Raw genomic sequence first — 14,778 nt, 5'->3', positions numbered from 1 at the left:
ATTAAGTTTAACCGATTCTCAAACACATCTTTAATCATTTAAATTCTACTTTAATAAACAAGATTTTTGTTTAATTAATCATAGTAATACACAAAAAATAATGATTCACTGTTGATCAATGATGCCTCATGAAAATTTACTTAAGTATAATTAGATTTTATTAAAGTTTTTAAAATAACCGACAAAAAGAAGTTTTGAAAATAGAGAGAATCTTATACGTATATCACAAAACGACAAAATAGATGAAGTATTTGCGTAATTGCTTTTTTACTATGATTTTTCCTATAAAATTCATGACTTGTATTGCTTATTGTGGAGGAACAATGAAATAGAAATTAGAGATTTATTTGGTGAAATAATGATATATTGATATCATTAATTTACACTTAAAATGCTCAGTGAGAAATCCACCATACTTGTAAGTTGTAATATCATCATAGTTATATTAAATTCTGTGTAAAGACTCACTCGAATGTAATCTTATACTATTCACTAGCACTCTCTGTATCTCAAGCAAATTAAATAATTGATTAACGAAATATACACCTTATTTTTTGGTAAGCCAAAGATTAATTTATAGTATACACACCTTATTGTCTTTCACTTGCAATGCAGAACCAATATAAGTAGCAATTGGCTCTTTGCTACTTGAATTTTAAATGTCACTAACGAGTTCACCAACCATAGAGTTCAGTCACCCTTTTCATTTTTCCATATATGTAAGTGTAACATATACTATCAGAAGGTGAAGACCTTTTTAACCTACTTTATGTATGTGTAAACATGGAGCAGGAAATGGAGAAGAGAAATGGAGGTAAAAGTGAAGAAGAGAAATGGGTGCATGATGCATCTGTGGATTATAAGGGCAGAGTTGCTCACCGTGCTTCCACGGGTGTATGGAAAGCTTCACTTTTTGTCCTTGGTAAGACACCATATTTACTACATATATCATCATTTTATTTCAAGTTTGCTACAATAGTAAAAGAATTATCAATTTATTTCATCATTTGGTTCGCAGTTTCATTTTTAACCTTCGCTCTCATTAAAAAATATTAAAGAATTGCAAATTTAGTGCACAGTTAATAATTTATGAAAATAAAAAAATGCTCAAAATAGGAGAAATTAGTAGGTACACTAATTAGATCACATAACCCTTGATTACTTTAGTTTACGAGAAATTACTAGCTGATCATATAGTTCTTATCTATTTTACATAAGATGTAATTTGAAGGGTCAAATTCAACATGATTTTAGCAACCACATAAGTTATGTAATAAATGTGTTTAATACAAGAATAACTTCGTGATTCTATTTCAATCTGGAGCAGCAATTGAATTTAGTGAAAGGCTAAGTCACTTTGGGATATCCAGTAATCTTATCATGTACCTGGCTAATGTGATGCATGAAGACCTCAAAACAGCAACCAATAATGTAAACTTCTGGAAAGGAGCAACAACCTTGATGCCTCTAATTGGGGGATTTATTGGTGATGCCTACACTGGTCGATTTCGTATGGTCCTCTTTTCCTCCCTCTTATACCTTCAGGTATATTTTTTTTTTTTCAATGCAACAAACGTTAAGGACAAAATTTAACTTTAGTCCTATAAATACTATTTTTTAATAAGAATTAAAATTGTCTCAATAACATATATCTATATTTAGTGCAAACTTTAATAATATATATTTATATATATTATTAAAATAAAGTTCTAATTTTTATTTAAAAACACAATATTAACGGTACTTATAATCCTATACTTAAGTTTTGTTGTTCTGTTATTACATGCAAAACTTAGTAATGAGTGCTTTTACAGTTCATATATATCCTGTCTTTGATAAAATGGAAGATCTCATATACACTATTGCAATAAAAAATAAGCCTCATTAGTTGTTGTGTGAAACCAGGGATTAAGCATGTTGACCATGTCTCAATTCATCCCTAGTTTAAAACCATGCAACAATGAGATATGTGATCGGCCAAGGAAGTTTCATGAAGTGGTTTTCTTCCTTGCCCTTTACTGCATCGCCTTGGGAACCGGAGGATTCAAACCATGCTTAGAAAGCTTTGGAGCTGATCAATTTGATGATGAACACCTCGAAGAACGAAAGAAGAAGATGTCTTTCTTCAACTGGTGGACTTTTGTGCTGAGCCTTGCAATGCTGCTTGGCGCAACAGTAGTTGTTTATGTTCAGGACTTTGTGAGCTGGGGAGTTGCTTGTCTCATACTCACTACGTTTATGGCTCTCACTTTCATTGCTTTCTATGTGGGGATGCCCTTTTATAGGTTTAGGGATGCAGAAGGAAACCCTTTCATGCCAATTCTACAAGTCCTAGTTGCGGCTATAAGGAAAAGGAATTTGTCTTCTCCTTCAAATCCTGCCCTATTGTATGAAGTCCCAAAGTCAGACAAAGGAAGGCTTCTAAACCATACTAGTAGGCTCAGGTATATCTGTACCTTGTTACCATGTAGTTATAATCCTCAATGATATTGTTAATTTAAAATTTATATCATTCATATATAACATTTTTCTCTCGTCTTTTTTTATTAGATCATTAATCCTATATTACAAATATAATCCTATAAACTACACCACAGTAGGCTATTTTTTTGGTTATGTTATTACTTACATGTTTTAGTGTCCTCTTTACTATTAATCAATAATATGTACAGATATGTTTTTACTCCTCATGCTAAGTAACGAGAATTATTTATTAATTAAATAAAATATGTAAATTAAGTTATTATTATGGTAGTATAATATTTTGTGTTTCACAACAGAAGATATAGTTGAACCTACCCATTAAATGAATTCTAATCAATTCAATAATAATGAATAGGTTTCTTGACAAGGCTGCAATAGTTGAAGAAAAGTATACTGGGCAGAAAGTGAGTTCATGGAGATTAACAACAGTGACAAGAGTGGAGGAGACAAAGCTTATTCTGAATGTTGTTCCCATGTGGCTCACCTCATTATTAGTTGGAGTATCTGTAGCACAAGGCGGAACACTCTTTGTTAAACAAGCAGCTTCTATGAACCTAAAGATAAGTGACAACTTCAAAATCCCACCAGCTTCCATGAGTTCCCTTGCAGCTTTTGGCAGCATAATATCTGTCCCAATATACGATAAGATCATTGTTCCAGTTATGAGGAAAGCCACTGGTAACGAAAGAGGCATCAGCATCCTTATGAGGATTGGCATTGGCTTAGCATTATCAATCATAATCATGGTTGTTACTGCCTCGGTAGAAACAAAGAGATATAGATTGGGTGAGACAATGAGTGTGTTGTGGCTGATACCCCAATACTTGATCCTTGGCCTTCAATATACATTTTCTCTGGTTGGTCTGCAAGAGTATTTCTATGACCAAGTTCCTGACTCAATGAGAAGCTTAGGAATGGCTTTGTATCTTAGTGTGCTTGGAGTAGGGTACTTCTTAAACAGCTTTCTGATCATGATTGTGGACCATGTCACGGGGAAGAATGGGAAGAGTTGGATTGGAAAAGATATAAACTCAAGTCGTTTGGATAAGTTTTATTGGATGTTGACTATGGTAAATACTTTGAATTTGTGTCTCTTTCTATTGTTTGCGAAGATGTATACTTATAAGACCGTACAGAGGAAAGCTAGGGAAAATGAAATTGATGATGGGGTGGTTACAATGGCATGATATATCTCATGCACTTCTGCTTAAATAAACATGGAATTTGTTGTTACCTTTTATATTTTCTGAAATCTTGATGCTCGACTTTACCTTTATTTTTACATAATATTGTTTGGTTTAGGTACAAAGAGGAAAGGAAGGAAACAGATTAAAAATATGTTTCTAGCTTTCCCGCGTTTGGTTTGTGTCATTTTGTATACATTTTTCCTTTTCCTTTTTACAAAATCAAACCATCTATATATAAAGCCATCTTACTTTCTACTCATTTCCTTTAATTTTCTTTCCCAAGAAAAATAAATATATATTTCTTTAGAATGTAACTGAATTCTGATGAAAAATATAAGTGATAAACAACAAGTGAAAAATATCATTTTCTTTATTTTATGTATGACACGCGGTTATAATTGTCAATATATCAAGAGATCAGAAAACATTTTACAGTATGACAAAAGCTTTTGTTTTGAAAAACTAATTTGCCTTTCTACAACCTCTCTTTCTTAAATAGACAACAAGATATATATTTTTATAAAGAGATGAGAGATTATAGGAGTTATACAAGGAAGGAAGATATTATAGGAGATTAACAGCTAGGATATATGTCACGTATTAAATAATACAGCTATAATCATATTAAAATAGGTAATAAATTACATTAAATATATATTAACATCCCCTCAAATTGATGTTGGTAAGTCAACTAGCAACAATTTGTCAACAAGAAACTGATGACACTGTCTAGTCATAATTTTGGTAAAGATATCAACCACTTGAAGATCTGTGGAGATGTAAGGAAGAGAGATGACTTTACTGATCAAGGTTTCCCTAATATAGTGACAATCAACCTTGATATGTTTGGTACACTTGCCGAACACGGGATTTGAAGCAATTTGAATAGCACTTGTATTATCAACATGAAGAGGGATAGAGTTAAGCTGTGAAAATCCAAGCTCCTCCAAAAGACTATGTAACCATACAATTTCAGAACAAGCAGAAGATATTGAATGATATTCAGCCTCGGTAGAAGATTTAGAAACACAATCCTGCTTCTTACATTTCCAAGAAATTAAGGTACCATCGATAAACATACACCAACTTGTAGTAGACCGACGAGTATCCAAACACTTTGCCCAATCAGCATCACTATATGCCATAAGTTATAAAGGTGAGCCTCTAGGAAAGAATAACCCACATGTAGGGGACCCTATAATATAGCGGATAATGCGAAGAACAACAGCAAAATGAAGATGTCGAGGAGAAGATATAAATTGATTGAATTGGTGAATAGCATACAAAATGTCAGGTCAAGTTATCGTTAGGTAGATAAGACTTCCTAACAAACGTCAATAGATAGTTGGATCAGCCAAAAGATCCACTTCATCTTTCTTGTATTTGACATTTACTTCCATAGGAGTATCAATTGAAGTAGTTCCTTCTAAACTAGCCAAAGTGATCAAATCTTGGATGTACTTATGCTGGTTTAAATATATGTCATTGGATCGATGATGTACCTCCAATCCCAAAAAAATATGTGAGTTGGCCAAGATCTTTCATGCGGAATGTTGCATGTAACACTACTTGAAGCTTAGTAATCAACCATTATCAGTTCGCGTAATGATTAGATCATCCACATAAACCAAGATGAGAACTATACCCGTGGGAGACTTGTGGAAGAAAAGAGAATAATCGTATTGACTTTGTGTGAAGGAGAAATTAAGAAGCGTAGTATGAAACTTCTCAAACCAAGCCCGAGGAGCTTGTTTAAGCCCATACAGAGAACGACATAGTTTACAAACATCATTAGGAGAGGAAGTAGTCATACCAGGAGGAAGCTTCATGTAGATTTCTTCTTTTAGATCACCGTGAAGAAAAGCATTCTTCACATTCATTTGATGCAGTGGCCAAGATTTAGAAGGAAAATGCCTAGGATGGTTCGAACTGTAGTCATCTTGGCAATAAGAGCAAATGTCTTCTCATAATCAACCCATTATTCCTATTTATTACCAAGGGCGACTAATCGAGCTTTGTAACGATCCAAAGAGCCATCAGAATGAAGCTTTATAAAGAAAACTCATTTACTTCCAATAGGTTTGAACGTGGGAGGACAAGGAACAATGTCCTAAGTGTAATTTTCTTGAAGTGCTTGCAGTTCTTCTTGCATTGCTTGTTTCTGACGCTCATGTTCCATAGCCTGTGTGTAACAAGAGGGAAGACAAATAGAGGACAAGCTAGTTGATAGAGATATAGGTGTATAAAAACCATCCCAGTTAGGGGTTTAGACGGTCGAACAGACTGATGAAGAGGTATGACAAGAGTGACAAGATTTAGTGTTGGGGCAGAATCATGAAGAGAACCAGGATCAACTTGACGACTTCTTTCATACACAAAACTAGGCTTGAACCGTTCCATAATTGTTGAAGAATCTAAAAAGTGTGGCATAAGAGATAAAGAGGAAGATGGTGGTTCAATAAACGATGGAAAGAAATATTGATTTTCAAAGAAAACCACATTCCTAGAAATTCTAATACGAGAGGATTGTGGATCATAACAAACATACCCTTTTTGAGTAATAACATATCGTAGAAAAACACACTTAACATATTAGGCAGTAAATTTATTACGCTCATGAGTAGCAAGATGCACAAAACAAACACAACCAAAAATACGAAGATCAGAGTATGAAGGAGAATGCCCAAACAACTTTAAAAAAGGAGAAACATTTTGTAATGTTGGAGAAGGTAATTGATTTATTAAATAAACAACAGTAGAAAGTGCTTCACACCAAAAGCGAGGAGGAACAGATGATTCAAGCAAAAGTGTTCTTACTACATCAAGAAGGAGACAATTCTTCTTTCGGCAACACCATTTTGTTGCAGTGTGGATGGACAAGAACGCTGAGATATGATCCCTTGATTTTGAAGAAAAATTTGAAATTCATGAGACATATAATCTCCTCTAGAATCAGATATTAAGATTTTTATGTAAGCAAAGAATTGAGTCTCAAGAAGTGCGACAAAACGTTGAAAAATAGAGAAAACTTTTGCCTTAGACTAAAGAAAGTATACTAAAGTAAATCGACTGTAGTCATCTATGAAAGTGACAAAATACTCATAACATGCATGAGAAACAACAGATGAAATCTCCCAAACATCGCTATGAATAATGTCGAAATAATGGGGTGCATAAGATGCATTATTTGGAAAGGGTAAAACTTTACTTTTGCCAAGTTAGCATGTAATCAATCAAAAGGAACAAAAAATTATTTATTGCTCAATGAACTAGATTTTAACAAGGTACTACACTACAAGAAAAATGTTGATTTTCGACGAAATTTTCTGACGGAAACAGCTAAATTTCCGACGAATTTTTCTTTTTTCGACGAAATTTTTTTTTTTTTTTAATTTTAATAAATTTATTAATGTAACAACCCTCATATTTGGTCTCTCAAGGATTCTATTTTACAATATTTCACTGTTTAGCGTGTTTTATCCTTACTTGTGCAATTTCTGGGAAACTTCCCAGGAGGTCACCCATCCTAGTACTATTCCAGGTCAAGCACACTTAACTCTGAAGTTCTGATGAGTAAGCTACCGAAATGTCTATGTGTGTTGTCAGTATAACTTGTACAAATTAATTCATTTAAGTCATCCTCCAATATACAATTTCATATTTGTACTATAATAATAATATATAATAATTTTATATTACAAATAATAATAATAATATATTTAATTATTCTTTATTTATATGTATTTACTTTTATAATTAACATCTACTTATTTCTATTTAAAATTATAATTTCAATTATTTAATTTTATAATTTATAATGATAATATAATTTATAAAATTATAAATATTTATTTATTACATACTTATAAATTAATTTTAATATTTTAAATAAATTATTAATTAATTTAATATATTTATTTACCTTAAATCAAACATATAAAATTCAAAAAATGTATTTATCCTTTTTTTTCTTTTTTTAATTATCAACTATTAATAAAATACTAACTTAAAATCTTATCTAATTATATATAATATTCTCATATCAAATTTAAAACCAGATATTAGTTATACAAAAATATTAAGATCATATAGTAAATTGTCAATAAAATTTTAGTTAAATAATTTAAAATAATTAATGTTTCAATTATATTGTTAATTAGTAAATAATTTATTCCAAAACTAATTAGTTTTTTTTATATTAATTATTAGTAAAATTTAATAACTTTTAATTTAACAATTAATTGGATCGATGAAGTTCAACTCACACCATGAATTATTGAGTGGAATAACTTTACCAAAAATTATTTTGTAAGTTATCTTAAATCAAACATATAAAATTTAAAAAATATATTTATCCTTGTTTTATTTTTTAATTATCAATCATTAATAAAATACTAACTTAAAATCTTATCTAATTATATCATAATATTTTCATATCAAATTTAAAATTATTTCTTACATTTTTTACAAATATAAATTTGTCTGAAATATTCTATCAATAATATAGCTTTTCCTACAAAAGTTTTCTCATCGAAAATATAAATTTTCTGACAAATTTAATTTTGTTTTATAAGAAATCATCTTCGATTAATATAACATTTTGTATATATGATTTAAGAGTAAGAGATTTTCAATTTAACGGTTGAATTTACAAAATTCACATTTAATATAAAGTTATTGAGCGGTGTAACACTTAGTAAAATTTACACCATTGTAATTATAACCCCCCTCATATATATATATATATATATATATATATATATATATATATATATATTAGATATGATTTTTACTAAGTATTACACCGCTCAATAACTTCATATTAAATGTAAATTTGGTAAATCCAACTGTTAGATTGAAAGTTCATATCTCTTATAGATTATATATACAAAACTTTATATTAATACAAGATGATTTGATACTTCATTTTTATAAAACAAAATTGATGTAATATATTCATTTCAAAATAAACTAAAATATGAACAATTTGATTACCTTCCAGTTGTTGTTCAATTTTAACAAAATTTGATATACACGTATAAAGTGATATGAACTTTCAATTTAACGGTTAGATTTACAAAATTCACATTTAATATAAAGTTATTGAGCGACATAATACTTAGTAAAATTTACACCAGTATAATTATAACCCCCTATATTATATATATATATATATATATATATATATATATATATATATATATACATATATATACAAGGACGGATGCACGTTTGGAATAGTGGGGCACTTGCCCCCACTACTATTTGACATATACATAATTTTTTATCTAAAAAAATAATAATTTTAAAAAATAAAATTTATATTCTAATAAAATAAATATATAGATTTAGAAAAAATGTTTATTTATTTGATATTTAATTTGTCAAATTTTTGAAGGAAATTAATTCTCATGTGATAAAAAAAATTTCTTAATAATGAATTAATTTTTTAAAAAAGTTTAACTATAATATATATGTATATATATATATATATGTCTTAATATTCACATATATAATGTAATATATTAAAATAAATAATTTTTTGATAAAATAAAATTTGTAGTATGCATGTTTATCTTTTGTGGTTTTTATTTATTGTATACGTTGATGGAAAAAATCAAAATAGTAAAATTGTATACATTGATTAAAAAAATCAAAATAAGAAAAATTAGAAGATTTATGTTCCATTTAGAATTGTTATTATAAGATATATTTTAAAATAAATTATCATCTAAAAATATATATTAGATATTAAAAATATATTTATATCATAAATAAATTAAACTTTACTTTTATAAAATTTAACATATTTATTTTTATATTTTTAATAGTGTTAAATTATTATAAAAATAAGTCTTTATGATTGTAGTTCTACCCAAATATTTAAAAAATGTCTATGATAGATAAATAAGTCATACTTAAAATATATATTTTTAAAAAAAGTTATGTTCAAACCAACTAAATTATAATAAAATATAGTGTAACCTAATTTATTTTCATCTTTAATACTAATCGTAGATATAAAAAAACTTGTAATAAATAATTATAATATATATTTATACCTCTAAAAGATAAAAAATTTTTAATACTACAAATATATATAAAAAATTAAAAATAAGAAATTAAAAATAAGAAATTAAAATAAAAAATTAAAAATAAGATTTAAAAATAATAATTAAAAATAAGAAATTTCTGATGGATTTATATTTCCGTCGGAAATTTTTGACAAAATTTTCAACGGATTTATTTTTCCATCGGAAATTTCCGATGGAATTTTCCGTCGGAAAATTTATGTCGAAAATTTCCGACGGGTTTATATCTCTGTCAGAAATTTTCGAAGGAAAATTTTCGATGGAAAATTTCGTCAGAAATTTCTGTCAGATTTATATTTCCGTCAGAAATTTTTGACGGATTCAATTCCGTCGGAAATTTACATTTTTCTTGTAGTGCTAAGTACATGAGAATTTGGGTGCCCTAAACGATTATTGATGAGGTTTTTCGCAAACCTATCACTTGGCAAGTGAACCAAGTTTCGAAGTAGTATTTAAAGATCGTCCTCAGGGATTTGCGTGTTTAGTAATTCTCGCTCAAATGATTTAAAAGAGAATGAATTTAAAAATTCAATTGAGTGAAAACAGATTCAAACAACACAATAAAGCAAATGTAGTAAAGACAATGATTAAGAAACAAGGATTGGCTCAGATCCACTTGCTAACTCATAAATCTTCTTAACATAAATGCAATTCTAATTTCATTATTTCCACGTTCATTAAATAATCCAACAAGATTCCTCAAGGTTGAATCCTAAAGTCATTAAGCTCAAAACATGATTCCTCAATGTTTTGAGTCTAACACTTCGCATTAAGAACAATAACTTGAACAATGTGACTAACCAAATCAAGTTTATTCCTAGAACAAGAGGTGATTAGGTGCAAGATTCAGTTCGGGTTTTCGAAAGCGTTTTCCAACTGGATTCAAAAGCCAAAAATCATACAACGGTTGATCAAGCCGATATAAGCGTTAAGCGAAGAATCATTACACAAATAATGAGATCAAAATGCATATATTTAAGAAGAAGAGGAGTTAGTAGTTACATCTAACCAATCCTTAAGAAGTTTAGCCACCCATGGCCATTACAGAATCAAAGAGTGAAAAGAAGAAATTACAAAGCAAAGGATGAAGAAATGGAGTTGATCTTCGTTCCCAAAGGATCCAGCTTCCAAGTCTCTGTTCTTCCTTCGTTCTTCCTTCTTCACAAGCTTTTCCCCTGTTTTTCTCTGTTAAATTCGTGCTCTGGTTTCTGTCCCCTGTTTTTCCCTTTTATATTGGCTTCAAAACAAGACCAAAAAGTAACTTTTATTTCCACGGCTGCAGCTGCAGATCCACGGCTATAGCTGTGGAGAGTCCTTCAGGGTGAAGAAACCTCCAAGGCTGCAGCTGTGGGTTCACAGCTATAGCTGTGACAACTCCTTCAATCTTAAGGAACTTCCAACGCTCAAGCGGTGAAGCCACAGCTATGGCTGTGAGTCTCTGGAGTTTTTATTGGGTCCTGGGTGCTTCCACGGCTTTAGCTGTGAGTCCACAGCTTTAGCTTCAATTCTCTAGAGCTTCAAAGTACATTTCAGATTCCCACAGCTATAGCTGCAGATCCGCAGCTATAGCTCCAACTTTCTGGACCTCTATATTCTTCCCAGACTTCCACAGCTCGAGCTCCAGATTCACAGCTATGGCTGTGGATCTCTGCCTAGCCAAAAATCTTGCAAAAATTGAGGAAATTCCTTAAGATTGCTACTACTCCTTTGCTCTTATAGTATAACTTAATTCTATAGATTAAAGGGGTGAAATAACATATATATTATCTACAATTACCCAAAAAGAGTGCCAAAAGTTGAGTGTAAATCATTGTTGAGGTTTCCGTTGAAGTACTTTTGTTATAATTGAAATTTAGTTTAATTCTATCAACGGTCTCAAACACGGCAAGTATACCGGCCGTTCAAGTAGTAAAAATATCGTATCCACAGGGATTAGAAGGTAAAATAAGCATTTATTGACTATTCGTGACTAAAGAATAATTCCAATTTATAGTTTGTCATGTAAATGTGAGATGAAGAGCATGACTATTGGAATGTTAAAACTATAAAAAGATTAGTTTTAGAATGGGAAAGAGTAGAAATGGGATAATGGTATTGTGAGGCTGTGGGGGTCAGATTTCACCGAACGTAACACTAATGTATCCTTAATCTCTTGTTAAATTCATTGCTTAGTCAACCCAATAGTTTACTCAAACCTAATCCCTTAGAGAAAGAGCCTAGGTGCGGATATTGAATATCAATCCCTTGAGTACCCAATACCTACACCTGCATTACGGGCTAGGGTTTAAGACTACTAATGGGTCAAGCTCTATCCCTAGATACAATCTCCACTAGGCATATGTTCCAGAACTAATTTCAAAGGTATTTCCCAATACTCAATGGAACCTTAAATCATGCAAAGGGTGATCAATCCAAAGCAAGCATTAAGCAAAGAAACAAACACAACAATGAATGAAACAACAAATATATATATCATTGAAAACGTAAGGATTACAATAGAGTATGTTGGCTACATCTAACCCCACAAAATGGGTGAAACCACTCAACAAAGAGGGCAAATACAAAATAGAGATGGAAGAGGAAGTGAAGAACCGAAGGAAAGACCCACACACGAGCGGCTCCAAGCTCCGGGAATCCCTTCCACAGCTCCCAAAACGCGCCCAATGTGTGAATGAGGGAGAAACCCTCGAAAATGGCTTCAAATACGAGCCTGGGAGGTCAGATTAGGGTTTCGCGCCCGGCGCATAAGTCTTCGCGCCCGGCTCAGAGTCTTCTGAGCACTTTCTGCCTCGTTATAAGCCCGGCGCAATTACTTTTACGCCCGGCGCAGTGTCTTCCAGAGGCTTTCAAGCATTCTCTGCCTTAGAGCAAGCCCGGCGCAATTCTCTATTAAGCCCGGCGCAATTCGTTCCAGAGAGTATTGAGGTACTCTCTGCCTCGATCACGCCCGGCGTGGTGGAGTCTCGCGCCCGGCGCATGTATGACTTCCAGAAGTCCACTGCTCTGTTCTTCTCAAGCCCGGCGCGGAGTCATCTTGCGCCCGGCGCAGCCACTCTGCTCTGCTCCTTGGCTCCTTATGTTTCCAATCCAAAAGATCTTCAATCCTCAAATCTCTAGCTCAATACCTGCACAAAAATGAGGTGTATTAAGGTATTGTTAGCTAAATTTGGGTTAGTTATATCTGCACACAAAATGAACCAAAAAGAGAACAATTATATTGCAATGGTTCAAAGGATGAGTGGAATTTGTTGTTGGTCCCTACGGTTAGAATCTAGAAGGGGGGGTTGAATAGATTCTATGTTAGTTTTCCTTTTCTTGTTTGCTTTCTAAATCTTTACCAAACAAATCTTGATTTAAAACAAACCTTTAAACATAAAAAGTAATTCAGAGTTATATATGCACAGCTTATCCAACAAGATTTGAATAACACAATTAATACAAGATATGTAAAGATTGAATTTATCAATTACCAAGAATCTTTAAAGTTCAGTTTCTGCAGATAATGTTTTTCTTCATACAACATTAATCAAGAAACTTATACAGAATGTAAAGAGTGTAAGAGTTAAGAAAATCATGCACCAAGATATATACTGGTTCAGCCATCCAAAGGCCTACATCCAGTTTCAGATTTAGATACACCTCTAAATCCAGTCAAATCCACTATTGATATTCTTTACATGCACCCTGCACAAGCAATATCCAATCAATGAATTTAACAAGCAAATCTTGACACCCACAAGATTAACAAACCATTTCTTGACTCCACAAGAAACATATAACCCAAGAATATTGATCCCACAATATCCTACTTGAGAAAAACCTATCTCAAGATTTCTCTTTACACAACTCTTCCAGAGATTCTCTAATCTCAAGAGTTAAAACCATTCAAACAATAACAAAAGATCAGAAACGAGTACACCTGTTCGTGTAGATATGATCTTCAACAATGTAAACCAGTTTAGAATGAATTTTCTATATGAACTTCATCTTCTTGAATTGATCTTGCACACTTCTTTTTCCAAAAGTTGATTTTCAGCAGATATGTTCTTTCTTTCTTTTTCAGAAAATCTTTTTCTCTTTTGCAGTAATGTGTATTCTAAAAAAAAGTCTCTCTTGTTCGTGTAAGTATTTCTCTTTTTTCCGTGTGTGAAAATTCTCTTTTAAAAGCTTCAGTTTTAATCTTATTTAAAGATAATTTTCATGTGCAAGGAAACAGTTATTTCAGTTATATTCATAACGGAGATAATCTATTACCTGTGATGGTAATCTATTACCACGAGTTAGAATAACTGAACTAATTGTTTCAGCTCCTGTTTTAATCTATTACCTAACATGGTAATCGATTAACACGATGCCAAAATAACACAAAACTCACATTTGGAACAGAGGTAATCGATTACTTTAAAGAGGTAATCGATTAACACGATCCTTTTTCCTCTTGAAATCATCATAATCAGTTTGGTAATCTATTACCACACATGGTAATCGATTATTCCAGTATCAATCAGTTTTTCAACATGAGTCAGGTAATTTATTACCAGTTCAGGTAATCTATTCCTTAACTCAGAAAATTTCTGATGTTTTCAAGTTTTCATTTAAAGTCTCAAACACTCAGTAAATTAATACTTCATGTTCTCAACAATGAATGAAATAAGAAAAATGAGTATTATGATATTTTCACCTTCATGTTAATTACTAATTTTTAACACATAACAAACAAACACATACAAGCCTAATCTTTTAAACAATCAATACATTATCCTTTTGACATAGGCTTAAAATAAAAAGCAACATGAGCAAAACATCAAAACTAAAACTTCTAGGGAACATCTTCCAGATGTAGATTCTTCAATCTTCAACAATCTCCCCCTTTTTGGTTTTGATGAGCCAAACTCTTCATGTTGACTTTCACAATCATCATGTTGTTTTGTTTCACTTGTTTGTTTGAAATTTGAACTTGAATTTGAACCTGCATATGTCTAGAACAAAAACTTCCATACAAAGCATTATGCAGT

General features: G+C 31.3%; 1 protein-coding gene across 2 annotated transcripts; it reads left to right on the top strand.

Annotated features, from left to right (window-relative positions):
- Positions 1-298: 298 nt before the first annotated feature.
- Positions 299-3,830, top strand: LOC145955914 (protein NRT1/ PTR FAMILY 5.6-like). Of its 2 annotated transcripts, XM_083071374.1 has the most exons (6): positions 311-418; positions 616-688; positions 793-922; positions 1,328-1,545; positions 1,906-2,444; positions 2,840-3,830. In XM_083071374.1, the coding sequence occupies exons 3-6, from the start codon at positions 796-798 to the stop codon at positions 3,669-3,671; spliced, it is 1,716 nt and encodes a 571-aa protein (XP_082927500.1). In that variant the 5' UTR covers positions 311-418; positions 616-688; positions 793-795; the 3' UTR covers positions 3,672-3,830. The 2 variants fall into 2 exon arrangements, with proteins under 2 accessions (XP_082927499.1, XP_082927500.1); XM_083071373.1 differs by lacking the exon at positions 616-688 and having other exon boundaries at positions 299-418.
- Positions 3,831-14,778: the final 10,948 nt, after the last annotated feature.

Source organism: Cajanus cajan, chromosome 3 (genome assembly GCF_000230855.2).
Source record: "Cajanus cajan strain Asha chromosome 3, NIPB_CcT2T_4, whole genome shotgun sequence".
NCBI lineage: Eukaryota > Viridiplantae > Streptophyta > Magnoliopsida > Fabales > Fabaceae > Cajanus > Cajanus cajan.
This window is presented reverse-complemented; position numbering and strand designations above follow the sequence as displayed.